Genomic DNA, 27,483 nt, shown 5'->3' on the forward strand with positions numbered 1-27,483 from the left:
GGTTGAGGGAAGTGGTTCAGAATCACAAGATAGCTGTATCTGAAGAGTTGTTGAAACTGATGAGTACAAGCTGCTTGTTTGCCATTTTCTCTTCTTTTAAAATGAAAAGAGTTTCTGGTTTGATTTTATTTGTATGTCATTATTTGTTTCAATATGAAATTAGTAAACTGATAAAAGAAAATTTGATTCTAAATATGATTTTGACCCTAGCTATCTAGAGATTGTCATCAAAACCCTCATGAATCATATTGTTTCTACAACCCCTGGATTAACAGTTCTTCAGAGGAATATTCTTTTTATGTCCTTTGGAACAAACTAATTATGCCAACACTGTGTACCCCATCACTAAAATATAACATTCTACATTAGCTACTCCACATTCAACAACACCGCGTGTTTCCACTGTGTGTCAAGGTCATTTTAATTTGCCGCTGTTGCATGCAAACGAGCAAGGCTGAATCAGATCCAAATTGCCTTCTTTCTTTCTTTCTTTGCTGTCTATCTGTGTTTTTTTAATAAACGAGACATGTTGACCTTTGCCTCTCCAGGACTACAATGACGAGATCAGACAGGAGCAGCTGAGAGAATTATCGCTGTTGAACGGCTCAGACGAGTCAAGCAGAGGAAGGAGTGTGCAAGGGAGAAACCTGCGACCATCAACCACAATATCCACAAGGTAATGGACTGCCTGCAGTTTTTTTCCTGTAAAAATAATGATAAATTACCAGGCTGCTGAGGAGAAGAACTTATTGTATTCATAAAAAAAAAAAAGCTTCTAAAGAAATTACAAAGAAATCTTCTACTCTAAACATCTCAAACTGGTTTGATGCCAAAAATAGTCTGTGGTAATTTTAGGATCTTGTGGAAAAATAGGATTTCATTTGGTAACGTAAGCTCTTTACTTTGAGATGTTTTGGAAAGAAAAGTAGCTTTCTTTGCATTTTTATAAAATACAGAAATTCAAAATACTTAATAAACGAACTGAAAACTGCTATTTAAAATAAGTCATTTAATAAAGTAATTTATTCACCTTTTTTTCACAGATCAGGGAGTAAGAATAGTGTAGTGCTGTATTAAATGAAGATGAATGAAGATTAATGAAAAAAAATAAAGATGAATGATTTTAAAAATCTCTTCAACCCTAAATACAAAATAAGTACCATACATCTATCTATTGGTCTGAGGAGTGGCATGATTTTAATGACTTAAGATTACAGAGTTATGAATTGGTAGCAAAAAAACACATACACACATTTATGTGGTACAATTTGCATAGCAGTGCTTACAAGGTTATATACGATATGTAGTTCATGAGGCCCTGTGATGGACTGGCAACCGGTCCAGGGGGTATCCTGCTTCTCGTCCAATCATTGCTGGAATAGGCTCCAGCTTCCTCGAACCCTTAATTAGACTCAGCTGTTATGAAAATGGATGAATGGATAGATCAAGTGAATGAATGAATATCTGGTCAGTAGTCTTCAAGTCAGACCTCATCACTTCCACAACTGTAGTTTTCAAGCACAGGTACACTCCCAGTTGGGCTCAGCGTCTCTCCTCAGCATCTTTGCAGGAGGAATCATTCAAAAAATGGGCTTCTCTGGCTTTGGAGCCATACAGATGGTGCTCTGTATGGAGCCAGTAATCTACTATACTGCTTCAAATTATTATGGGTTTAGAAGTTTCCTGTCTCACTTGGATTACATAAAGTTAAAAGGAAGCGGGAAAATAGTTCTGACTTCAGAGCCAAAGAAGACATATATAACTTTTTCTAAATCCTCATGTTGAGCAAACTAATCTTCTAGTCTAAAAGCTTTAAAATATTCCTTTAATTCACCTAAAACATATTTGATATTTCTCTGGAGTTGTTCATCTAATGCAATGTGCTGTGCGTTTAATGCTCTTACGGACAGTCTACAAGCTAGCATGATGATGTGAATAAGAAATATGTTTAGAATGAAAAGGGGATGGACCCACCTTCATGGTGAATTTTCATTCACCATGAAGGTGAATAGCAAGCTCATAGCAAGTTTGTATTTCATACAAACTTGCTATGAGTTTCCTTCTTTGGGTTGGAGTTAATAGTTTTAAAAAAGTATCTTTCTTTTCAATTTTTTCCACTTACGTCATCTGGATGAGTGAGTCAAATATCTCTTATTTCCACGTACGGCAGCCCAAGGGGATTTGGGGATCTAGGCAAGACCATAAAAAGAGCATTTGATTGACTTAGCCATGTATTCAGCTGCTTGTGTGAAACGCCTTTAGAGCAAATTGTCCATAATCCACCTGAGCTGTGGCAGTCCCTCAGGAGGACACAGGCACATTGTGCCATGACAGCCTGGCCTAAATCAGGCCGCATGTTTAGACGAGCTAAATCCAGCCGTGGCATGGGATGCTTCCAATTCAAAGTCATCACCACCGCTTCCCCGCCTAGATGTTCTCCCTATGCTGTAACAATAAACGATTAAAGTGAAGCTCCGTGACTGTTTGTATTTTTGGAGCACAATGGGCTGCTACCTGGTGAAAGACATGCCAATGGAGAAGAGTGAGTCCTTACCCAACAACATAAGGCTGTTAAAATGTTAAGTTGGTGATGCTACATCCACCCTTTAATCCCTGCTGTCTCCCTGTGGTTCAGCTGCTGGGCAGGCACACTTTCACAAAAGGTATAATCTGCATTAAATTCCTCATGGCTGCCCCAGTCCTGCAGCTTCTCTGTTGGTGTATGTGGGTTTACCTATCTGCCTGAAGTATCTCTCTGGAGCAAACTTAAACATAACTCATTTGCAGAGCTAGAAAAGACAAAAAAAAAACAAACAAACAAAAAAAACAAAAAACGGACACTTGTGAACATTGCTAGAAATTGCTCATAATATTTCACCCGAAGCATCTATAATGACGAGTACTAACTGAGGCAGGCCGCACATATGCGAGGATTACAGGGATTTAACAGATTTCTTAATGTCTTAATTCCACTTTTGAGCTAAAATTGCTTTGGCTTATTAACAAATGTGGTGGAGCAAGATTCTCTTTTGATGCCATGTTTGCTGCTTGTCTGTTTTGCCAGAGGCCACAGAGGTGCAGGAAGGAGTGCTGCAGCACCTCGGGGGACAGCAACAGCAGCACACGGCAAACTCCCCTCGACGATTTTGACAAGGGATGTTCAAGCTCCAAGAGCCAGAGGGGCAACAGCGAATGCTGGATACAGGCTCCCACTGTTAGCAGTCACACATGAATCATACGACGACTATGTAAGTACAATCCTCTTTGCACACACAGAAAAGTCTGTCTGGTAGAAATTTTAGTTGAAGTGTGTGGAAATAAGACTTGGTTTAATCCCCTTTGATGTGCTCTAGATGAGTCTTGCTCCATAAAGAGAGGGTGGGTACACTGTGACATGAGTTTGATCAATTAAGGCAAACAAGAAACGATTACATCATATTTTATTTCGCATGTGGGACATTTTATAACGATTTCAGCTTTGAATAAGAAATCCAGCAGAGTCAGATACACTGAAGAGCGTCTAACACAGTTCTAAGCTGGAATCCGTTTGATGCTTTCTTTGCTGAACTGCGTATAAGCCTGGCACAAATAGTTGTCTGCTGAATTTTTTGTTCACGTGAAAACCTAAAAAAGGACATTTTAAAAAAATCACACTTTATTGCAGTAAAGAATTCATTTATTTCATCGTGTCTATATGAAATATGAAAAAGTCAGTCGGATGTCGATTCTAGTCACATCACTTGCTCTACCGCCCTCTCCCTTTTTTTTTTTTTTTCTCAATTCCTCTGACAATGTTCTCTGGGGTTTCTTTGCTGAATTAGTCATGGTAACTATCAGACACTGTTGATATCCAGTTGGTGGCTAGCATGGTGCCTTTATGGTGCTAGAAAACAAAGCACAGCGCTCACATGATGCTCCGGACAGGAACACGAAGTTGTGAAGCATGTTTCCTCAGCCGAACGCTGCTGGGCAGTGACGGTCTCAGGAATATGCATCATGACTCTCATTGTGCCATGAAGATAGGTCACAATTAAAGGTTGGGAACTTATGTAGTATTGTTTTAGACACTGATCATAAAAACGAAAAAAACAGTTTCATAGATGAACTTTTGCTGAAGTGTTGTTTCTTTATTCTAACTGAGGCTTGACCAACATGTACTTTTACAGAGATAAACACTCTTTATCAAGCTTTAATACTGTTTTTGACTGCTGGGTCATCTTTTTAAACTCCACTTTGCAGATGTCATAATGTGTATTTTTTATCTTTAGTTCTGGTTTTCTGTTTTAATTTGTAGTTTTCCCCTGCTTAGTTCCCTTGTCTTGTTTGCTGTGTAGCCTTTGTTCCTGTTAGTTAGATTAATCCGGTCTTGTTAGTTTCATCCATTTCACTTATGTCTTGTTCTGTTTCTAAGTATTTATACCCCCTTGGTTTCTGTCCCAGTTGCTCGTCCATTGTGTACCTTGTGTTCTTGTTTAGTTCTGTTAGCTTCCTGAGTTCTTGTTGCTTCAGTTCAGTTCAGTTCAGTTCAGTTCAGTTCAGTTCAGTTCAGTTCAGTTCATGGAATAAAACATCTTGATTCTGCATGCCTGCCTCTCGTTCCTGCACTTGGGTCCTCACCTTCCTCACAACTGCGGACGCTCCTTGTACTGGATCTGGTTGTTGTTAAAACATCTAAGCTTGACATTCAGTTTGTAAAGACCAACCACTGTGTGACCACTGTGGCAGTTATGACTGGGTGATGAATGATGTGATTAAAAAGCTTCTTATTCGTTTAAAGTATTTGCAAACCAAATTCATTGCAGTTTTCTTCATATAGCAGCACCCATAAATTAAGTGTGCAATACACTACTTTTGAATGTATTATTAAATTGTGCACATAACAATATGAATAATCACAAATAATGGCAGAAAACAATGGAATTAATCACAGTTAAAAATCTGAACTGTTGCCCAGTTTTTCCTCTTTGTCTTCATTCATTTAGCCCTTACATACAGGACTGCTTAAGTCAATCTTTCTTGAAGTTTAGACATCATGCCTACTCATTTAGGTTTAGGCACTAAAACCACTTGGCTACAGTAAGGCATCAAAACTGTGTTAAAGGGGCTCTATGATGCTATTTCTAGTTTTCTGAGCTTTCTACAGCGTTATAGTGTTAAATGCTCATCAGACATATAAGCGGTACCATTTTCATCACCTGAAACGCATGTTTGAGTTTTCCAGTACTCTTTATGTTCGGTTTCCACGGCAACAGAAACAATTGGTTTTAGAGAGTTTTTTCTAATTTGATATTTTGGTGACCTCCTGGGGGAGAGACTCAGTGATTGGTCATCTTCTCTAGGTTGTGCACATTCATGAGATGAAAGCCTCACCCACCTTCAGTAAAACCACTCCTAGCAGTTGACCAATCAGACGCAGCCCGCAGGCAGGACGTAGGATCAATACAAAATTAATCAAGGGGTTTGTAAAAAATGCTTGATTATTTCTTGCCCTTATGGACTTACAAATCAAAATAAATTAGACTGAAATGTGCATCATAGAGTCGCTTTAAAGTTAACCAAAAAAAAAAAAAAAAAAAATCAAGCCTTAGTGGTAAGAGGCAGGGTGGTTGTCTGTGTACACGGATTTTTTAATGTGTCTGTTTATGTTTAAATTTTTAATGTCCGTCTGTGATCTAAAGAAGCACAAATATTATTCTGCACACATTTCCAAACAACGACACTTTACTGTGACAAAGAAGGGGAGAATTATGGCACCTCAGGGTACTTTGAGAGTCACTGTACTCAAGAACATCTGGAATTCAAGAGTTCAGATTGGATTCGTTCTTTCTGAAGAAGTCCACTGGAAAAACAAACATGTTTTGTCAGAATGTGAATTTGATCATTTGTGAATAAACTTTAGCTGAGTTCGTATTCAGCTGAATGTTGTGGTTCTGATTGGTCTACACAGATTGGAAACCTCAGAATTAATTGCTGCCATTCATGTTTTGCAGCTGCTTAAAATACACAAAAGATCAGAAGGGTTCTGTCAAGAAACTTAACAAGCATTGTGTGCATGGTGGAATAGTGGTTAGCACTGTGGCATCACAGCAGGAGGGTTGCTGGTTTGAGCCTTGGCTGGGGGAACGGTGCCCTTTCTGTGTGGAGTTTGCATGTTCTCCCTATAGATTCCCTCCAAGTACTCCCACCATCCAAAGAACCCAAAATGGGTTGTGTTATGTAAATTAGTTACTCTAAATTGTCCTTAGAAGTGAGTGTAAGCGTGAATGGTTGTTCATTTCTCTATGTTGACCCTGCGATGGACTAGCAACCTGTCCAGGGTGTACCCTGCCTCTCGCACAATGATTGCTGGGATGGGCTCCAGCTTCCTTGTGACCCTTAATAGAACTATATGGTTAAAAAAATGGATGTATGATCCATTGATAAACAAGTTTGTCAAGTGTATGAATAAAACAAGTTACTAAAACTGTGGATCGCCAGAAGGTACCAGTGTATAAAGAGAGGTCACAATTCCATGAAGATTTCCAATGTGACTAGTTAGACCGATTATAGGCAAAAGTAGAATATGTGACTGAGAAAGGTAGTTAGCATCTTAAATAGTGGACTGTAAAATCTCTCATGTCACTTAAAAATTACTCTTGGCTCAATATTAGTAAATGTTCAAAGCTGCAGCTAAAAGCATGTCTGTCTTCACATCTCAGAAGTGTCTCAAGGTCGTTTTGAAAAGACTACAGGAGGTGATCTCTAAGTTTCAGCCAAATGAAAAAAGGCAACATTTTTACCAGTCTATTTCCTCAGAGCCTTCCTGCTAAGAAAAACCCCATGTGTGCAGGCAGCTGAAGATTGGGCTGTCTGCATGGGGAAATGCACAAGCGCAGTCTCATTACCAAACCAAATTGAGTTCTGATGTAGAGCCTGTGTATTTCTAAGGAGCGAAAAAGCGAGGCATTTCTTCTCTTTGTAATTGGAGGTTGGAAAGGAGGTTGGGTGCACAGAGACGATGGGATTATGCAGAGATGAGTTTGTCCTGAACATCCCCCCCACACCCCTCATATCTCACTTTGCTATTTTTTTTTCTTTGTACCGCATTAAACAATTTTCTTTGAGTATGTTTCAAGATTTTAGCAAATGCCTCGATACAAACTTTCAGTTTTGCTTGGTTTCTTGAATGTTAAGAAGTTGTATTGCTTGTTGTCATTTCTATGCTAGAATCCTGTAATGCACAACCTACTGATGTGCAGCAATACATCAGCAGCAGTTTTTTGTTGCTACACCCTGTGCTTTTCTTCTGTAAATTATCGAGTGCTTTATTGCTGTGCAGTTTCCTCAGAGGTTGTTGATTGATGGACTTTGTCAAACCGTCAGTTTTCCTCATAAAACCGAAACTGGGAGAAAGTCTATAATTGTACCTAATCGAGGATATTGATTTAAAACTCTGAACGAAAGCAAGAGGAAGCTAGCATTTATCATGTAGCAGTGTTGCTTCTATATTTTATGAACACCCGGTTTTTTCTTTATCCCTTTAGCGCAAATCTCTCGACAGTCCACCTTTTTACATCACTGTTTTACCTTTGTTCGGCAAAGTGTGCCGTTCCCTGTGCAATGACTCTCGTCTGTGATGTGAAATTTTTTTTTATTACTCTTAAGGAATCCCAGTGAGACTCTGAGGCCAGAAGTGAGTTGATCCCACTAAGCACAGCTTGTGTAGTCAAAGATTAATAAAGCTTATTCCTCTGAGCTATAGAGCACCAGTGTCGTGCAAAACCACACATTTACTCTGGGTGACATGTCCCTTCATTATTATGAACTCTAATTTAATGGCTTATTTTAAGTCAATCCCACATGCAGCATACTGCTGCTGTACTCACTGAAGCACCTAATTTATTTTAATACTCAGCTAAAAGTAATCCCCAAGAGAAAGGCAGTTTATTCCAGTGTCAGTAAAACACACACATGACACATATAAACAACTAGTTAATATGAACTTTTATGTAGAAAATTATGGTCTTGGTTTCAACAAATGACACAATAAAGAGACTGATAAAGTACTGAATGACAAATTTTGTTGATGAACAGGTGAGACGCACTTTTATTTTTTAAGTTTGTGTTTACACACACGGAGGATCACTCTATAATTTAACCACGATCTGCTATAACCCCAACCAAACCTGTGAATTTAGCTTTTGTTTTAATCTATTCTTAATTATGTGGACTATTTACTAAATAAGTGTAAAAATTAAAAATCATGACCACCTTTGCACAGCTCAGCTAAAAATTGGAGTGACAGTTTTGCTCTCTGCAATGCTGCAGTTTGGCGTTTTCACCTTCTGCTTTTTATGAACTCACAACACAGAGTTATTATTATCACTATGCATCTTCTGCCAGAGACCAATTTGCATAGGATTGCCTGTTCATCCCTGGCACCCATACACATGTTGGCGCGTGCGACTCCTGTAGTTCAGCCGCTGTGTTTACTGACTGAATGACACGCTGGATTTTATTCCATAGGTCTTCATTTGACAGAGCCTCCTCTGGAGATTGTAGTGATGAATGGGCTTTGTCATGCCATCAATGTCATAAAACTAATACAGTGACAGTAACCATTATCGTGCGTCTTAAAGAGTGGCTACAATTCAGAAATGAAGTAGGTTACAGAGCTTATTTCGGGAAAGAGTTAACATATATTTAGTTGTTTTGGCATCACATCAGTGGAATGGGCTTCAGCATTTGCAAGTTGAATTAGTTTCATCAGTATGGGCTGACACACCTTCTTGGGATTCTTGGCATGTTGTTTTGTGAAACCCTCCCACTACAGGGATGTTTATTGTCAGACTTTCAGTTTAGATAACATTTATCAACCTACTGCAGCAGGATTGAGACTGATTTGCCATTGTGTTTTTTTTTTTACAGAAGCTTATTTCAAATAACCAGATAAGTCTCTTGGCATATGAATTATTAATAGATCACAAAGCCTATTTAGCTAAATAGAAAAAGAAAGAAAAAGAAAACAAAAAAATGTTTATTCTGGTCCTTGATGTTCTTTTTTTTTTTTTTTTTTTACAAACTAAGAGCCTAATAACCCATCGAGTGACACCAATATGAATTTCTCACCTACAATTTCATACAACGGCACATGACATGCAGCTTTGTTATGCAGTAAGAGATTTTTGCTTCCGAGGAATAAAATATCTGCAGCTTTAGCAAGCTGCTACGTTTTTATGTGTAAAATTGTGTGATTGATTTATTTGCAAGACAAAATTTATTACACCTTTAAAGGTCTTGCAGAACTGTATTGTATCATTGTCTGTTGTTTTGTGGTTTACATTGCAGTTGCACCACAGAAACTGCTACTCTTACGGTATGTGAGATGATGTAGCAGTGCTTACATGTTATGCAGTGCTGTGGAATAACTTAAGAAAGACTGGTTTTTTTGCTCGTCCAAATGTAAACTAGCTTGTGATTCAGTCTTATTCCTATGTTTCTTTACACTTAAATTATTTTGCTAATAAAGGGAGCATCATTTTAACTGCTCCTGAAGTACTAAACTAACAACTAATTAGTTGGGATTTTTTAAAACACTTTAAAGAGGAATTCAGGAAGAAATGTTACGTATTCCTTTGAAAAGCAGCAGTAACACAAACACTGTCTTACTCTTTGTGAAAAGTGTAAAGAAAGAGACCAAGAGGACATTAAAGATGTGATTGATGGCATTCTGTATGAACTGGGACCATGGACTTAGTTTAATGTTAAAGATCAAATCCTATCTGGATCTAATCTTATCCCTTAATGTCAGTGCCGATGGTAGAAGAGTAGGAATGAGACAGTGTTCGGTCCCTGACAGCAGCCCATGAATTGTACAAATTGCTGGTAAAAATTTTAACTCATAGCTCAGTTCTTTTAAACTTGAGCCCTCCAACCATACCAAAGCAATGCGGGAAAAGCCATAATGTGATTAAACACAGAGCTTTGGGAGGCTTTGAAGAAAAAAAAAACTCTAATCTATCTACTGTGGAAAAAGCAAAAGGACACCCTTTAGAAACGGGGAGGAAAATCCGCCTTATATCATCTATTTCGTGAACATAAAAGATGCGTGAGATTCATGAAGTACATTTCTTGAAGGTTAGCAGTTTCTGGGTGGAATGCACATCTGCTGTAATTGCTTTATATAACAATGGCTTCAGATGCACTGCTGGATTATCATTTATTATATTAATTAAGGAAATTTGCCACGCAGAACTCCTCTGTTTATTAAAACAGATGTATGATACTTCCACTTGATTATTTAGAAGAAAGAACAAAAACTCAGGTGGAATACATAATGGGCTCAGTTGTACCATCAGAGACCGAAGCTGCCTGTGAGGGGAAAAGCAAACAGATGCCGATTTCTTCTGCTAAACTCCAAAATCACATCTAGTAGCAAAATGTAACCAGCATATCTCTGACTCCTGCATTGTCTTCCCTAAAGTGAATGAGATTGTTTAATGCAATTTAAATAATCAAGGTTTAATCCAGTTATTATTATCTCTCAATTATTGAATGTGGAAAAATGTAACCTTTCATCCAAGTTCAGCAAAATATTCAAAAGGAAAAACTCAGAGCAGCAAAAGGTACATAATTTAAATTTGCTCAGGTAAAAAGCAGAGCAGAACATCTTTTCTCTGAAACAAAAGGCTGCAAATCTCATTTTCCTCCCCCATTCTGCTGAGTGGAAAGGCATTCACAGGCAGCTCCCTATGAAGATCAGTCACTGTCAGGGGACATACAGGTTGTCAATTGATAATGAAGCACAGTGCTAAGGGCCTTTAGGTTCATGCTGTCCTAATTACACTGAGCGAGGACTCTCCACTCTTGTGTTAACATTTGATTTATGTCCTCTGCCTTGTTAAAAAGGACCAGTGTTAATTGTTTTTACAGATGAGTGTCAAACTAAAGGAATCAAGGCTCATTAATTAGAGGCCGGCCTATTTACATGTAGTAGCGCGTCGAAGCTGAATGCATTTGTTATGTGTGACATCGAGACTGAGGTCAGCTGAGAGAAAAGGGAGAGAAGAATGAACTGTTTATTCTGTGCCAGGAAATTGGATGACGCTTCTCCCTAAAGATGCTTTTCTTTGTCCATGTCTAGAAAGTCTAAGCGTGTATTCTAGTTGTTTGCACCAAAAGAAATATATTGACTTTTTTGTGACCTAAATTCATTTAAGGATGCAATGTAAAAGTATATATATATATATATATATATCTTCTTTAGGGTTGACAGTATTATTTCTTGTTTTCACATTCGCCCACTGCAGTGCTCTTTGGCAGAACGGACTATTTCACCACTCCTGCCCTACTTGCTTACAGTTCTGTTCTTCTCTTTCTTAAAACTGCACTTTTCTGCAAACACATACAGCATAAACAGCTGTTTGTACATCTTTTCCCTGGCTTGTTGGTGGTTCAGGTTAGGAGTAGGCTAGAATCCCTCTCCTGAACATCTTAATTCTAAATTGACTATAATTTAAATGCAGAGTTTTTTAAACAAAATCTTGTGGATGTATCAATTGTTTGTTATGGTTTACCTACCAGAAGGTAAAACACATATTCCAACCCTTTCAGTGCAATTACGCAGATGTACTTTTTTCTGATTAGTTGGTTTGTGATGACATATTTTTACATTTCTGGAGTTTCTCGCTAAATTTAGGTGGGAATCTTGGAAGAAAAACTGCAACACAGTATGAGAGGGCATTTCATCAGGATCAGCGCTGCTGGCCCTACCATTTTATAAAATCCTTAAATTTGCACATTTCTGGGAAATTTGTTGTGAATACAACTTAAATAGAAGTATAACCACAGCAACTACAGGTAATTCCCAAATATCTGTTGTACATTTCTCATATTTATGCTCTGATATCGCTTGTAATAAATATAACCTGCCTTTGTAGACATTTTGGAAGGACCTGAAACTGGCATTAAAGCATTTAAAAGCAGAATTCAGAAGAGAGTGGTTTAATACTGGTGGTGGACAACCATAAAAACAAGACTGATAAGCTGACTAAAAGAGGAACGTGAAATGAAAATAAATTCTACAAGTTTAATTGAATCTAAAGTTGGAACAGAGAGCTTTGATGCAGAACACTCATGAGACAAATGTAATTAAACATCATGACAGATAATATAAAAAATAATAATACATTTTTTTATTAAAATATTCATGAGCGCAGCTGCATGGTGGCATTGTGGTGGCACTGTGATCGCTGGTTCAATCCTCGGCTGGGGTGAGGTTTGGATGGTGGTCTTTTTGTGTGGAGTTTGCATGTTCTCCCTGTGTATGCATGGGTTCTCTCCGGGCACTCTGGCTTCCTCTTACCGTCCAAAGACATGCATGTTAGGTTAACTGGTTACTCTAAATCGCCCCTAGGAGTGAGTGTGAGCGTGAGTGGTTGTTTGTCTCTGTGTGGTCCTGTGATGGACTGGCGAGCTGTCCAGGGTGTACCCTGCCTGTCGCCCAAAGACTGCTGAGACAGGCTCCACCTTCCCTGCAACCCTACATCGGATTAAGTGGATAATGAATGAATGTCATTTCAGTGACAGCAAACTATATTTAAAACAAGCCTTGGTCAACTCCTCAGTCATGCATGTTTATTTTGAACATAGCAAACACTATCAAATAGAAAGCTACTAAAAAAAAACAAAAAAAAAAAAACTATCTGTTTGAATGTTGTGAGAACATTTCTGAGTACAGCTTCTTCCATTGGACTAACTAAAGGGGTCTGGAGAAGTTATGTAGTCAAAATAGATTGTTTGATACTTGTCACAAGCCTCTGTTTGCTCATTTTGTCTGAATTTAAATCATATTCATATAAAATTCACATAGGCTAGATCATACTCATCAAACATTTCCAAAGCAGAAGCTTAATTTTCTGTTTCTTATTTTAAGAATTGGTTTAGTCTTAGATTAGCTCTGGTCATCACTCTTGCAGCTGGTTTACTTTAATCTAGAATAACAGAAAACTGGGTCTTATTCAAGTCAAGTTCCTGCAAATGACTTTGAGTTGAGTAAATCAACTACAGTCTTGGATTATACTTAAAACCAGTCTTTGAAACTGGCCCATATAGTACAAAGAAAAGGGCAAACATAAGATTTTTATGTCTTTTCAGTCTCTTTTTCAACTGATCAGAAATAAACAGCAAATGCAGGAAAAGAGAAACAATCTTGCATACAAAATGGCATCCATGCACAAGATTTCTCTTTATAGTGTGAAAAAAGTTTTAAAGTTCGTTTAAAGATTGAAAAACGTTGTGTAATTATCAATATGTAATCACTTATCCAAAAGCATAAATGTATGATTTGACAAAAACAGGCAAATTTACGCTAACCTCCCTTCATTGTAAATCAGAAACACTGAGATATATAAACACTGCACCACATAGCCACTGGAAACCAGCTCTACTGCTCTGGTTAAAAGGTCATGCTGGTATCTGCAGATTGTGTGAGGCCAGATAACAGCAATGTGTCATGTAATGTGTGTTTACTGTTGTCCTCTTTAATAGCAGTACAGTATCATTGCATCCCATTTTATCCCCCTTTTAATTCCAGAGTGGAGCAGAATGCAGCAAACGTTTGGTCCTAATTTTCTTTGATCTGTTAATATTTAAATTACAGACGCAGTCTGTGCAACTGCTTTGCTTGTGCTCTGTAATTTATTTTTTCCCTTGACCAAAGTGGTCAATTATATGACCAGCGCCAAGACAATGGTCGTATATTTGTGGCGTTAGTTTAGCTTTTGGTCTGGTAGCAACATAACCGAAAAGTTATGGGCAGAGTTTAATTAATTTTCAGTGGATGTCTTGAGTAGAACTAAAAATGTATTTCAAAGGTTATAGCGTTAATATATTTTTCTTTCATTTAAAAAAAATCACTGAAGATCCAGAAAAACCTGGTAAATGTTTGATTAAAAAAAAAAAAAAAAAAGTACCGGTAGTCCATCAAGTCTCCACAGTCCTCTCCTGATTTTGTGTGCATGTCTGCAGAGTCCCTGGGGGAGTTGCACTAAAATAAGCAGATAAAATAACAAATCTCCTCGCTCACACACATGCTTTGATTTAACAGTGGACAATTTAATTAACTGGTTTCTTAACCTGCATGTTAAACAAGAAAGAGCACACATTTTCCACACAAACAAAACACAGACTGGGTTAATATGTGTGAATTTAGCATCTCCATTATTTCGACTGACTCTTGCCTGTAAAAGTGTTCAAACTTTTCTTTAACCTGTGAGTCTCCTGTGACTCCACAGGCAAATAAAGCTGCTGCATTTTTTTATATTGCATTTGACTGAAATTGATCCACTGCTTTACGGCCTTGGTCCAGCGTGGTCAATTTTCTTATGGGATAGCTTACAAAATGGTTCATTAGGAAGATATACAGGTCTGTGGCTCGTCCATTGTGTGGAGAGACTTCTGCAAGAAAAAGAGAAATATAAGATCCCCTGAACAACTTAATCCCTGGCATAATCCCTAACTTTAATTTAGTCAATTTCATGTTCACACAAATAGAGCCACACAGGAACAAGAGCTTTCAGAGTCAGCATTACCCAGAAGGAAATGGAGAGTGTGTACAAGTGTTTTAAATGTAATTTCTTTTGTGTCAGTGTGCTAGATGTCCTTCACACTGATGTGGATGTGTTTGTGTTCTACAGTATTAGCCAGTGCTGCTCCACCTCATGCAAAACACCCCAGTATGACTTTATTGTTACAAACAGAAATGAAGTAGTTACGTGCTGTTGAAACCAAGTGCTGAATTGAATTTTGTGGAGCTTTGCAAAACATTTTGTTGTGCTCTTTTAAAATCAAGTCAAATAGTTCTGATAAGAACAGACCATGTGTGTCTCAGAGTTTGATCTGAAATGTTAAGCTTGGAGAAGATTTGGAGGGACTGGATCATTATGAAAAGGAAACTAAATCTGCTTCAATGTCTCATTATTTGAAAGGCATCCAACAACTACATGAGACAAAAGCAGATCACACTGTTTGACAGACAATTTGACCTTTCTCCAGTTTCAGTTTTGAAACTTTTGAACCTTTGGTCTGCTGAGACTAATTGTCGGCTGTCATGAATAAACCATGTGACAGAAGATTATATGGGCTTACTTTCTTCAGATAGGTCCATCCATATAAGAGTGGGGGTTGTAGATGTGCAGGGTTGTAGGCGTTCAGATAGTAATGCTCTGCCATTGTCTTAACAAAGGAAAGAAATTGAACAGGAGGAACATTATAATTATGTGGTGATCAGACGACTGCGAGTCCAGTTGGTTACAGATGCTGCCACGCAGTGCTAGAGGTTTTATTATTCTTTTTTTTTTTTTTTTCTTGTTGGTTTTGATTTTTTTATCTGTTTTTTTGCTCCTTTGTGCTCCTTACAGTAACCTCCTTTGTTTATTTGTTTAATTATGAGAGCACGATTTTATCACGCAGTACTTAAGCGTAAGTGCACGCAGATTATTTAGTGCTGAGGTGTGCCAAAAACTTGTGCAAATTTTTTAATTCATTCTGACAAGTAGAAGAGGTGAGCCAGGTGCAGAAAAGCTGAGTCTTTAGCTTGCTCTTAAGAGTACAAAAGGAGTCTATGGATCGAGTTCGGTAGATTGTTTCTCCGCCAGGGAACAACAGAGGAAAAGAGTCTAGCGTGCCTGAAGTAACTCTGAAGAAGATTGGATCATTTTTATGTTCAACTGCAAACTTCTTAATGATGTCAAGGAAACCTGGGAAGACTTGTACGGTTCTTGGTTGCTCTACCAGCAGTTGGAAATTTTGGTAGTGGGATTAAAAAAAAAACTCAATGTGTGGAAAATGGACCTTTAATTCACAAAAATGACTTATATGGAAGCTTTTGTAAAAAGGTTCTAAGCGTAGACCTGCCGTGCAAGGAAAAAAAACATTTGGACTTTAGTTCTTACCTCATAGATTATTGTTCAAGTAGGAAATTTACATGAAACATTTTATTGTTAAAACATGAAGCATGAAATGTGTTTGACGAAACTGTGCATACAACAGATAACTCAACCTGATTAAGGTGTACTTTGTGCTGGGCTGAGACATGAATGGGTTCTGTTGTTACACTTCAAATGAGGTGATAAGGTTGATGTTGGACCTATAAATAGAATAGAATAGAATAGAATAGAATAGAATAGAATAGAATAGAATAGAATAGAATAGAAGTACTTTATTAATCCTAACATGGGAAATTTAATTTCCCAAGTTCACATTGTGAAATCAGACACATTGGTAACTTAATTCTTCTCACTTTTCATAGAAACAATTTTATTGTAATTTTCAGAAGACAGTGATGAAATTGTCCTAACCACTGATAAATGTTAGCAATATTCATACGGATGCACCGTACGAACCAGATAAAAGGGTTGTCACTGCAAGATGGCGCAGCACACAAAATGACTGTTGAATTTATCAGTAGAAGTGTCTGTGAAAGCTCATTGTTGGAAATGTGTGCACATGTGTGTGCGTGTGTGCGTATGTGTGTGTGTGTGTGTTTGTGTGCGTGGGTGCGTGGAGGGTCTTGGTGCTCGGGGAGCGCTGCTGGTGCACTGGGGTGCGGCCTGGCTGCCGCTCGGTGGCGGTCTGGGGATCCCGGCCCTCCGTCGGTGTGGGCTGGGCCCTCTGCCTGCGGGGGTGGGGGGTTGCTTCTGGGCTCTTGGGGCCGTGGGGCCCGCGCTCTGTCTGCCCTGGGTGGCCGGTGCCCGGCGGGGCCGGTCCTCGCTGGTCCGGGCCTGCTGGGGCCTGTTCCCCCTGACTGCGGGGGACTCTGGCTGGGACCCCCCTCTGCCGCCTCCTGGGTCGGTGCATGGCTGGCTCCGGGGTGGGGCGGTTGGGGTCTGTGCCTGGGGATGGCTGCCGATGGCCCTGGTCTCGGGGGTACTCCTGGCGTGCCTCTTGCCTTTGTGTGGGAAGGGTCACACTGGCATGATCACCTTTTCCGGAACACGTTCCACTCTGCATGTTCTGCATGTGACACAGTCACCGAGTCGTCTGCAGGTTTATTCACTAACAGCAGCTAGTTTTCTCATTTCTGTTTGTTTCTCATTTATATTTAACTTTTTAGATTCATAGTTTAGTTACTATGATCTAAAGTTGGCTTGTATGTGTATGTATATGTGTTAATACTGGCGAATGCGTATATGTTTGTACGTATGAATGTGTGTATGTGTGTGCATAGAGGTGTGTGTGTATATGTATGTATGTGTATATGTATATGTGTACATATGTATATATATGTGTATATATATATATTATGTGTGTATACGTGTGTGTATATGTATGTGTATGTATGCGTGTGTATGTGTGTGTATATGTATGTGTGTGCCTGTATGTGTGTATGTATACATCTGTAGGTTGTTTTCTTTCTTTTTGTTTTTGGGTTATTTTTTAGTTGTTGTTTTTTTCTCTCCCTTTTCTCTCCCTTTATCTCTTTCCCTTTTCTTATGAGGTGTTTCTTCTCCTTTCTCTTTCTGTCTTTTGTCTGTCCTCTCTGGTCCAGCAGTACAAACTCTACAATTCAAACAACAATACAAAATAAACATAGAAATAAAATAAAAATTCAGAAAGTCAAGGGGATCATTATATCTATAAAGCTTCCCTTGGCAGAGAAAATTTGCTCAGCAGAACACAGCATCCAGACCATCATTCTGCTTGCCTAAATGCTGGACAAGACAAAAAAAAAAAAAAAAAAAAAAAAAGGAAATGTTGTGGGAGTTACAGTATATGTAATGTTTCAAATTTGATCGAATCTGACCTTTTCTAAAAATAACTAGGACCAAGTCATTGCTCATTAGAGTCTTAAGAACTTTAAAAAAAAGTTTCCTAGAAGCTAAATATCTAGATTATACCTTAACTTAAACTTTTCTTGTTTTTTATCAAATGCATTTATGTACAATCACTGCAAAGTCAAGGACACTGTTCTGTTCTGTAGAAAAAACACCATTGTTTACATTAGGCAAAAATAGAAAGCAATGGCACCAACCTATCAAGAAAGCGAAAATTTGCAAAACTCATAAGACAGGGAAGAAGTGCATTCAGTAAATCTGAGGAGTTAAAAAGAGGCCAGACAAACCCAAAGGATCTGCAGATCTACATTGAAGGAACTGGAGTTTCTGTAGATGGGAGTTTAATACTTTAAGCCACACACTCTACAAAGTTGAACTTTATGGTATAGTGGCCAAAAAAATGTCAAAGGAAAAGAACAAAAAGCAAAAGCTGGCTGTGTGTTGTTACAACCCAGCAACTCTTAATCTTGCAATAAAACATGATGTTATCAGCAGCTTGCTGTCTTTCAGGGTTTTCAGTTTAAAATTTTCTTCACCTTGACATTGTTGGACATGTTATGTTTAATAAATTACAAAAACGCCGCTGACAATTTTTTTTTTCACATCAAAATGTAAGGTAAGAAAATACGAAAAATGCCAAAGAGCTGAATACTTTCCCAAGACCGTACTTGTTCACATAACCCTGACAGAAACAGAAAAATATTTCACTTTTCATGCCACTGCTAAAACTGATTCTTATTATTACAACTTCACTTTCCCACACTTGCTTAGTCTCAGGGTCCACTGACACCAACACAGTGAGATACAATTCATCCACACAGATCCATCATGATATACAAGTGCAAGTAAATAACAGAGCTAATAACAAATGTACAAGCCCTGCAATGGACCGGAGACCTGTCCAGGGTGTACTCCACCTCTTAACCAATGGCTGCTGGGATAGGCTCCAGCTCCTCAGCGACCCTTGAATGGATTAAGCGGTTCAGATAACGAATGAATGAATGAATGAATGAATGAACAAATGCTGATAATAGCTGATAAAATTAAAGGTATAAACTCTCCCCAAAATTCAACTTTCAGGTAGAATTTACAGAAGAAGTAAATAGTTTATGCTACACTGATATTTCATCATGAAAGTAAAGCATTTTAGTGAACTCATCTCACATCATTCAATGAGACAACAGCTAACTACAGTAATGGGTATTCTTCAACCTATCAAAAGGCAGGTGTCTGACTTGTCATGTATCTGGTGTTGTCTTGACTTATAATGTCAAAATTATTATGAAGAAGATGGTTTAAATACAAGCTGACATTTAACCAAATAAAATTGGTCTATTCATGGTTTAAACACTTTTTTTGTTGTTAATTACCTTGTTATAGAGAACTGTGGTCAAATGAAGTTCACCTGTACAGGTTACAGTGTAGGTACATTCTGACATCATGAAAAGTCAAGTATCACTGGATGCTGTAATTATTGTCAATGTTTCTTTAATTTTCCCAGTTGAAGAAGTGCGGGCAGTGGAGAGGTATTTAGGTGTGTTGGCTTGAGATAGTTGAGTGTGTGTGTGTGTGTGTGTGGTAGGACGTTTTCTCTGGTGCAATCTGTGGACACCTGGTGCCTCTGGCACCAAATTAAATTAAAGTTGTAGTTTGGGAATTCTTAATGCCATTAAGAGATTTTCATCAGAAATCCTCTCTGCTTTGTGAAGTTATGAAGAGCTTATATCTGATATGAATAGTATTTCACTTGTTGACAAGTTTATAGAATTGGAAAAAATCTGAGATTCAGACAAGACAGGCTGTGCAAAGTCTGCTACCTGATGCATCCAGGCATAATCCTTTTTTCAGCTTGTCAGCTACTCTGTTGTTCACTCCAAAACTAATTCAGGCTGAATGTGATCAGCATCCACCTGCACCATCTCTTTTGTACTTTGATGATTTGGAGATTGAGTTGATGAGCAAGCAGCAGGCTGTCAATAGCTTCATTATGCTTTGAAAATGAATCGCAATGCAAATGGTTTAAATCTTTTAGAGTATTTTGTGCAATGAAAACACATCGTGGCACACTTGCCTCTAGTAGTTATCACACTGTGGATATTTGAGAATTTATCTCCTATAAAGTTGAATTAAATAGAGTGGAACAACTATCTCATCTGTGCCCTCCATGTTATCATTTTCCAGATCATTGCACAGATGGATCAGAGTTTCCACTCTCAGATGTGTACATCATCTGCTAGACATCATTATATGGATATAATCAAGTTAGCTTCTATGAATTGGAACTTTTCTGTTGGTAATGGCCTATTCACTGGCTGACAGTGCAAATACTGCTAATAGATCATTTCTTATATATAATGATGCACTGTCTTAACTCAAACTGATGTTAATTTTTTGGCCATATAATGTAAACATATATATACATATATATATATATATATATATATATATATATATATATATATATGTGTGTGTGTGTATATATATATATTCTGCCTTCCTCTTATCCTATGTATTGAGAAAAAAGCTCATGAAAATAGGTGAACAGTTAGTGGAATGCAATGATGACTACACAAGCGGCAAGCAGCAGGACAGTTAAATAAGAACGGCGTGTTGTAACAGATATTTATATCTAATAGTATGATACAAGATGATCTGACATTGCGAGTGCAAAACAATTATTCTGTGTTCACTAACTGCACACTAAACAAGAGCTAAATATCTGAGTAACCTACACCCGTGCAGACCTGGTTGTTTTGGTTAAAATATTTCATGAGTTTACTGAGTTGTACATAAAACTGCTAAAGTATCTACATAAAAGCACAGAGGGTTTATCACCTCGCATGGTAGCTTGCTGTTCAGTCCCGATCATGTTTCTAAACAAAGCTGTAATTGCTGGCTGCATTTTGTACTTTATTCCTGAGTAACTACATAGCAACAGTTCAGCTTCATGCTGCACTTAGAGCTTCAGAGAGTGCTCATTAGGTTATGCTAGAGAGGCATTTTCCACCAAGGTCTCAGCAGTGGGCATGAAAGACTCAAAAAAATCTTTTCAATGAGGACGTTTTGGTAAATCAGTTTTGTTTGCTTTTTTCTTTTATTCCTTTGTTTGTTACAAATAACAGAGCAGAGGAGTGATGTCAATATTAATACTTCCTGATGGTGTTCCCTTGCAGGGCTACGATGATGGATACGGTGGAGAATATGATGACGAGACCTATGAAGCCTATGATGACAACTACAGCAGCCAGTCAAAGAGGTGAGTATCTAATTTTACTGAAGAAGAGAATTAAAACATTTGCACAGGACTGCTGGATGAAACCAGCATGTGTGAGGTCCAATGCCACCAGCTGCCAAATGGAGCTGTTGCTAATGTAGCTACATTTATCCATGAAAAAACACAGCATGAAGACTAAACAATGAAAACTAAACAACAAGCCTCTCTTGTCCATTAAGAACACATCAGTGAACAATGTGGGCAGCACTCGGTCATTCGTGTACTATTCTGCTTAGTCCATTTCAGGGAAAACTGGAGCTAGTCCCAGCAATTAGCATGCAAGAAGCAGGGCACATACTGGACAGGGTGCCAGTCAACATGAGCAACAGGCAACAAGAAATTCTACATGCACTTGCTTGATGCTGCATCAGGGTACACCCTGGCAACCTGTCCAGGGTGTACCCTGCCTCTCACCCAGTGATTGCTGGGATAGGCTCCATCTTCCTTGTGACCCTGAATTGAACTAAGTGGTTCAGAAAATTACTAACTGACTGGCTTATCTTTTTCTGGGATCAATAAGACTTTCTATAATGCAAAACATGTATTTATGAGCCATTTTTAATGATGCATGTCTTCAGAAGGAACCGCTGGGTCAGTGTAGATTGACACAGAATAGATGAGAAGAAAGAGATAAAAAAAAGGCTTTTATTACTTTGTTCATTAAGTCACAGCAGCAGAAGCCTTTTCCAAATATTTCTTTGTCATTTTTTCTCTGTTTGATCTAGCATTTCAGAATATTATGATTATGGGCACACAACCAACGATGAATCCTACAATAACTATGGTAAGAGTTTTCTTTTCTTCATCTTCTTCTTTTTGTCCGCTCATCCAAATCTGACTTCCCCACCTTTTCGTGTGTCAACCCTTCTTCTTTACTTTACATGCCATTTCATTTTAATCTTAAAAGATGACAACATAAATCAACTGTTACAACTGAGAAATGAGTTGATCAGTTTCTCCACTAACGTCATCTAGCAGCTCAATGGATGATTAATATTCAAGAGTCCAGTTACTGAGTACAGATGCTTTACTAGGTACGTAGCTTGTAGAAAAATGAAGACGTGGGTTTTACAGCAGCCTCTCACAGTATTTAGAGAAGTCATACCTTGTAGCATGTATTTATCAGCACAGTTGTTTTTATAATGAATTCTGTCAGCTGCATGTGCAACCCAACCTGTAATATTTTCCAGAAACAAAAAAAGACAAAAGCAATAATGGAAACAAAAGTTATCATAATTTTCCACTATTATCGCCGGTAATTACTCACATTCATGGACACACTCAAAGGTTTTTGAAGGCCTGTTGAGCATTCACTCTTGGCGTCTGCTGCTGTATTTATATTTTAAAATGTGTTTACCAGCCAAGAGATAAAGAAAAAAAAGCCCTACGGTTACAACCCACTTCTAATCATCCTGACCCAGGAGGCCACTCGCTCATGCGTCACCTTCCCTACCTTCCTGGCAACAAGCTGCTTTTGGCTAAAACCAGGAACATGCCAATGGAAGCTCAGAGAGCCAACCAATGCCTGCTGTTGTGTTTTGCCTTTTGGGTGTATGCCTTTACAGGCTTATTTCAGAATAATGTTTTCAACCTTTGCTATGTGCACAAGAATCTGTGTGATGCCTCTCCACTTCTTTTTTCTTTTTCTTTTTTTTTTTTTGCATCTTTCTCTGATTTCCTTGCTACCATATTAAACTCTTCAACAAGAAAAGTTTAATTTGAGAAAAAGAATAAATAAAATCATCAGAAGTCAAGTTACAAGGTCTCATGTCATGCGGCTGTAAGCTGGTTGCCACTGTAGGTTTGCAGGCTCATTCATTTTCAGCACAATGAAATGTGCACTGGGATGTTGAGGTCAGACCAAACCAAAACCAAAGGGGCAATGATTTGATTTTCTGCTTCATAAACACTCTTTTATTTGAAAGCCGCGCAATGTGCCATGCAGCAGAGGGGGGCCATCTTTATAGAATTTGGCTCTAAGGAAGGAGCTGCTGACAGTCTGATCACAGAACTGGTCCAGCAGAGGGCAAACAGCTTATGAAATTAATTTCCTGTGAAGAGAAGATCCCATAGTACCTGTGATGTAATTTGCTCTCTTAAATTCCTTGTCTCTGTGAAATTGCATTCTGAGAAGATATCATTCACTACCTGTGCTCTCAGTTTTACTTTGTGATGTGACGTTTTCTTACCACAGCCAGTGCAGTAGTTCTTTCCAACGTGTTTTTAACCGTCTTTGCAGAGGAAGAGTGGACAGCCGCCCAACCCAGTCTGAAAGCCCCTGCTTTACGGCTGACAAGAGGGGGCTACAGAAAACACCCCTATGGCAGATACTGATGACTGAAGGTGCTCCAAATATGTGACCTCCAATGATGTTTATAATTATTTTCGAAATTCTTCATAAATGCTGTATTGTTAAATTTTCTCTCTTCCAGTTCAGAAATATAGAAAAGAAACAAAAAACAAACAAAAAAAGGAAAACCTTACTGCACTCTCCTCGTGTGTTGATTTTTACACGACTAAGTTCTCTTGTTTTTGACATGCAAACATAATTATCCATATAGAGAACTGGTCTTCTTAAACTTGGCTGTATAAATAAATATCCCCAACAAACAGTAATTTAGAGTTTAGACAGATTTACAGTTCAACCTGCAGGTTCATTCATAGATGGCGTTTACAACCCAACCCTGCTCTTAGTCTCAGATTCACATCACAATGCTTAAACCTCTGCACCATAGACGGCAACATTTTTGTCATGATTACCCTCTTTTTACAGTGGTTAACAAATTGCATTATAAAAATTCCCAAAGAAAAGAGACAAAAAAACCCCATAAGGTTTGACTCATTTGTTTTTTTTTTTCTAAATGCTATCTCAGTTGTTACCCACATGGATAAACAATGAAGTCTTTTTATGTTGTTCTGTATGTATTACTTATGAGGAGTCAGTGTTTCCCTTCAGCAGACAGTGGTTAAGGTCACATTAGTTTAAAAAGTCGGTTTCTTTCCTGACAGGAACTAAAGCTAAAAATGACTCACAACAGGATGACCAGAACAACAAAAACAAATCAAACAGCTAAAAAAAACTAGTGGTTCATGCTATATTATGTATGTTTATACCGTGTCACTCGGTTGTTTACGGTTTCTCAATTGCAGAATGTCATTAAGCAATACAGTCTCTAGTTTGCTCAACAGAAATCCAGGTTGCTACACATTGAGGCCATGTTACACAGACCCAATCCGTATAACTGAGGCAGGAAGGATTATCATGAAGTACTTCATACAACTTAAATAAACAACAAGAAAAAAAAGTCTCTTTGAGGATTCAAAAGTTATCCCTTAAGTTTTTTGTTTAAATTTGAAAAAATGATATTTAATAGATCCCCCAACTGTTTCCTGTGTGAGTTCCCTGAAATTATGTCATTAAATCATTAAAAATCAAGCAGAGCTGCTCACTTAAAAAAAAAAAAACAACTTTATCTTTCCTTAACTGATTGGTGTGTCTGTGGATTCAGGCTAGTTTATATAGATCTTTTTGGTCATATTTTTTCTTCAAGACTGACTTAAGTTGCTTTGAGTCCTTTAGAGAAATACAAGAAATGTGGGAAAATGTCAATGGAAGCACAAGCATCAAGTAGAGCAGCAGGTTTTGTACTTAGAGAAGCTGCATGTGGTATAACTGTAAGTACTCGGCTAACAGGCCCCTCAGCAGGACTTAATTTACAGTCTAACAAAACCTTTGTGAGATACAGTCTGATGTTAGAGTATCATTTCTTTTCCTGTATTTAGTTCAGTAAAATAAATCAGACAATTTATTGTCATTATTGTTTATTGTTAATAAGCAATTCTTATTTAAAGTACTCTACATTTACATTACATCTACAATTTTCTTCCTTGATGATTTTCAATGGTTGCTTGACTTGCAAAAGCTATTGCCATGGTAACACACCCCAGAACGCCACACATTGCCCAGAGCACAAATAAAACTGACAGAATCACTGACATGCATCAAATTTAAGCCAATCCTAAAAAAGAACTGATTCTCTGAAGGCAGAATCTACAGAAACTTCAAGTTTTGGTAAAAAAAAAAAAAAAAAAAAAAAAATCTAAATGAGTCCGCAAGTTTCCTCATAACTGACTTTATAAACTGATTTACCACTGATAAAAATTCATGCTCAGTCATATTGTGATTTAAACATAAAGAAAAAGATGTGAGAACGTGATTGTGCAAACATTCTTTTCTTTTAATTGACAGCCATCTCCAGTGCACATTGTGTAATTTATAATAAGTGCTCTGTTCTGTGTGAAATCTGTATTTGTACATAAAACATTTAATAAAAACAACATAAACCTCAACAGAGTGTGGGAAACTCTCTAAATAATAAAATATGGTGCCATAGATTGGTATTTTTTCTGCAGCTTGTTTACAGTTCGCGTCTCTAAAAATCCACATCTAAAAATCCCCCAAATGAATCCTTTTTTTAAATAGTCATCCATGAATACTTGATCGCTATTAACAAACTATTAAACTTCTTTTCTCAACCCATTCCCTCAAGTTTTACATCATAAACAGACATTGAATGACTGACAATGACATGGAGTTTAAAGAGGTAAGAAGTCCTCCTATATAATAATAATTCCTTACATGCTCAGCATTTGTCCTTGGAGGAGGATGATCTAGATACTGGTGTTCACCTTCTGGTAGTACATGATAATACTGAGTGGAAAAACAACATATTCTGTTGTTTTCTGCAACTTTTCAATGTCTCTGCTAACCTTTTTTGTGCATTTCTGTCATTTAACCTGAGTAATCTGTATTTGCTCTGCAATTTTCCGTGCTATAAATACCGAAGCTCAAGTCTATTCAGCGATTTGAATTCTCTTTTGTGATTAACACACCTGCAGCCCGACTGATTAAGAGTGTAGATCACAGGACTGAAAGGAGGACTAAACACTAAGCAGGTAACCCTAATGCTAATCCTAATTTAATAATTAAATGCTAATTTCCACTTTTAAAAAAGTAAACCTGCCCATTTTAAACCTAAAATAAATGCCCCTTCCCATCCCTAAATAGATACATTCTAAGAGATTCAGCTAAACAGTAACATAAAATGGAATAAATTATAATAGACTCTAAAATAATGTCGGCAAACTAAACTTTACATTAAATAAATAAATATTTAATAAAAGTGTTCATTTTACCCCCCCCCCCCCCCCCCCCCCCCCCCCCCCCAAATTGGTTTACTTTTTTCACAGTGATGGAATTTAATAACTGTGTGCTGAACATTGTATACATATTACATTGCATGAGGCTTTAGAAACTGAACATGTTTGTTGGTAACAGTTAGAATTGGTGCATCTTGGTGTAACATTTTGCTGTTTTTCCCCTTAGGTAATGAAACACTGTAGAGTGAATCGATCAAAGTAGAAAGAAATACAACAGGTGAGTGGGCAGATGAATGCAGTCACAGTCAGCAGTCTCTCTGTACGCAACTGATGGAACATTACACTGAAACCAGTCAGCAGACATTAGATACTCACCTTGAGTCACAGCTGTCAGGTTAAAACAGGCTGAAAACTGACTATATGTTGATGAGTAAATGGGCACTTTGTCAGTCTTAGTTCACAAACTATTTTAAAGTGTAGGAATTTATCATCTCTGTATTCCTTTTTCTATAAAACAACTAAAATATAGTTTCCATCTTACGGCACTGTTTTATGGCTTTATCTTCAAAGTTCATTCACATCAGTTGAAAGTGCTGTGGTTTGTGCAACTGTGGCAGCTGATTTGAAAACACTATAAAGCACTGGTGTGTGATTGAATAAGGAAAACGGAAAAATGTAGAGAAATCCTACAGAAATTGTGTTCTACTTAATGGTTATAAATCTCATTAGAGTAGCACTGCAGGGTAATGACTGCAAGGTGTTTGAAGAGAGGCTTTTATTTTCACTGTAGCTGGCTAGACTTTAATCATAGAGCGGAGAAGTTTTGTTGGCAATTTGCTTTGGTGAAATTCTGATTATTACATTTTAATAGATTGTAGCACAGGTTCACCGTACAAGGTAATGTAAGAGTACCTTACATGAAGAGAATCCCTGTAGTTCCCAGTGAGGAAGCACAGTCCAGTACCTGTAGTTCAGAAATATAAACATTTTTGTTCCATCTTGATCAACAATTGCAAATTTCTTTCCTGCTGTTCAAACTCAATGTATCTGTGTGCAGTTTTCTTTCTACTTGGTGTTCTATTGCTCTGCAAACACAGTAAAAGTTAATCCCTGCAGTCAGATACTTGCTGACCTTTTCATAATTCATCTCCTTCTACAGACCTTGTTCCAAAGGAGCCCTACTTTTTGAAAATGTATGAAAATCACGACATCTAAAACTGCACATTTGTGTTGCTA

The 27,483-nt window shown here is 37.8% G+C and overlaps 1 protein-coding gene across 1 annotated transcript in view; it reads left to right on the forward strand.

Annotated features, from left to right (window-relative positions):
* khdrbs2 (KH domain containing, RNA binding, signal transduction associated 2) overlaps nucleotides 1-23,421 on the forward strand; it is a gene marked incomplete at its 3' end in the record, with an annotated part of 64,100 nt that extends 40,679 nt beyond the window's left edge. Inside the window, exons 5-9 of the mRNA XM_079249255.1 lie at nucleotides 549-676; nucleotides 3,065-3,248; nucleotides 20,987-21,069; nucleotides 21,813-21,871; nucleotides 23,327-23,421. Of these exons, the coding sequence (XP_079105381.1) occupies nucleotides 549-676; nucleotides 3,065-3,248; nucleotides 20,987-21,069; nucleotides 21,813-21,871; nucleotides 23,327-23,421 (549 nt within the window). The remainder of the gene's footprint in view (nucleotides 1-548; nucleotides 677-3,064; nucleotides 3,249-20,986; nucleotides 21,070-21,812; nucleotides 21,872-23,326) is intronic.
* Between the last annotated feature and the right edge of the window lie 4,062 nt (nucleotides 23,422-27,483).

Source organism: Telmatherina bonti, assembly GCF_933228915.1.
Source record: "Telmatherina bonti genome assembly, chromosome: 11".
Classification (NCBI taxonomy): domain Eukaryota; kingdom Metazoa; phylum Chordata; class Actinopteri; order Atheriniformes; family Telmatherinidae; genus Telmatherina; species Telmatherina bonti.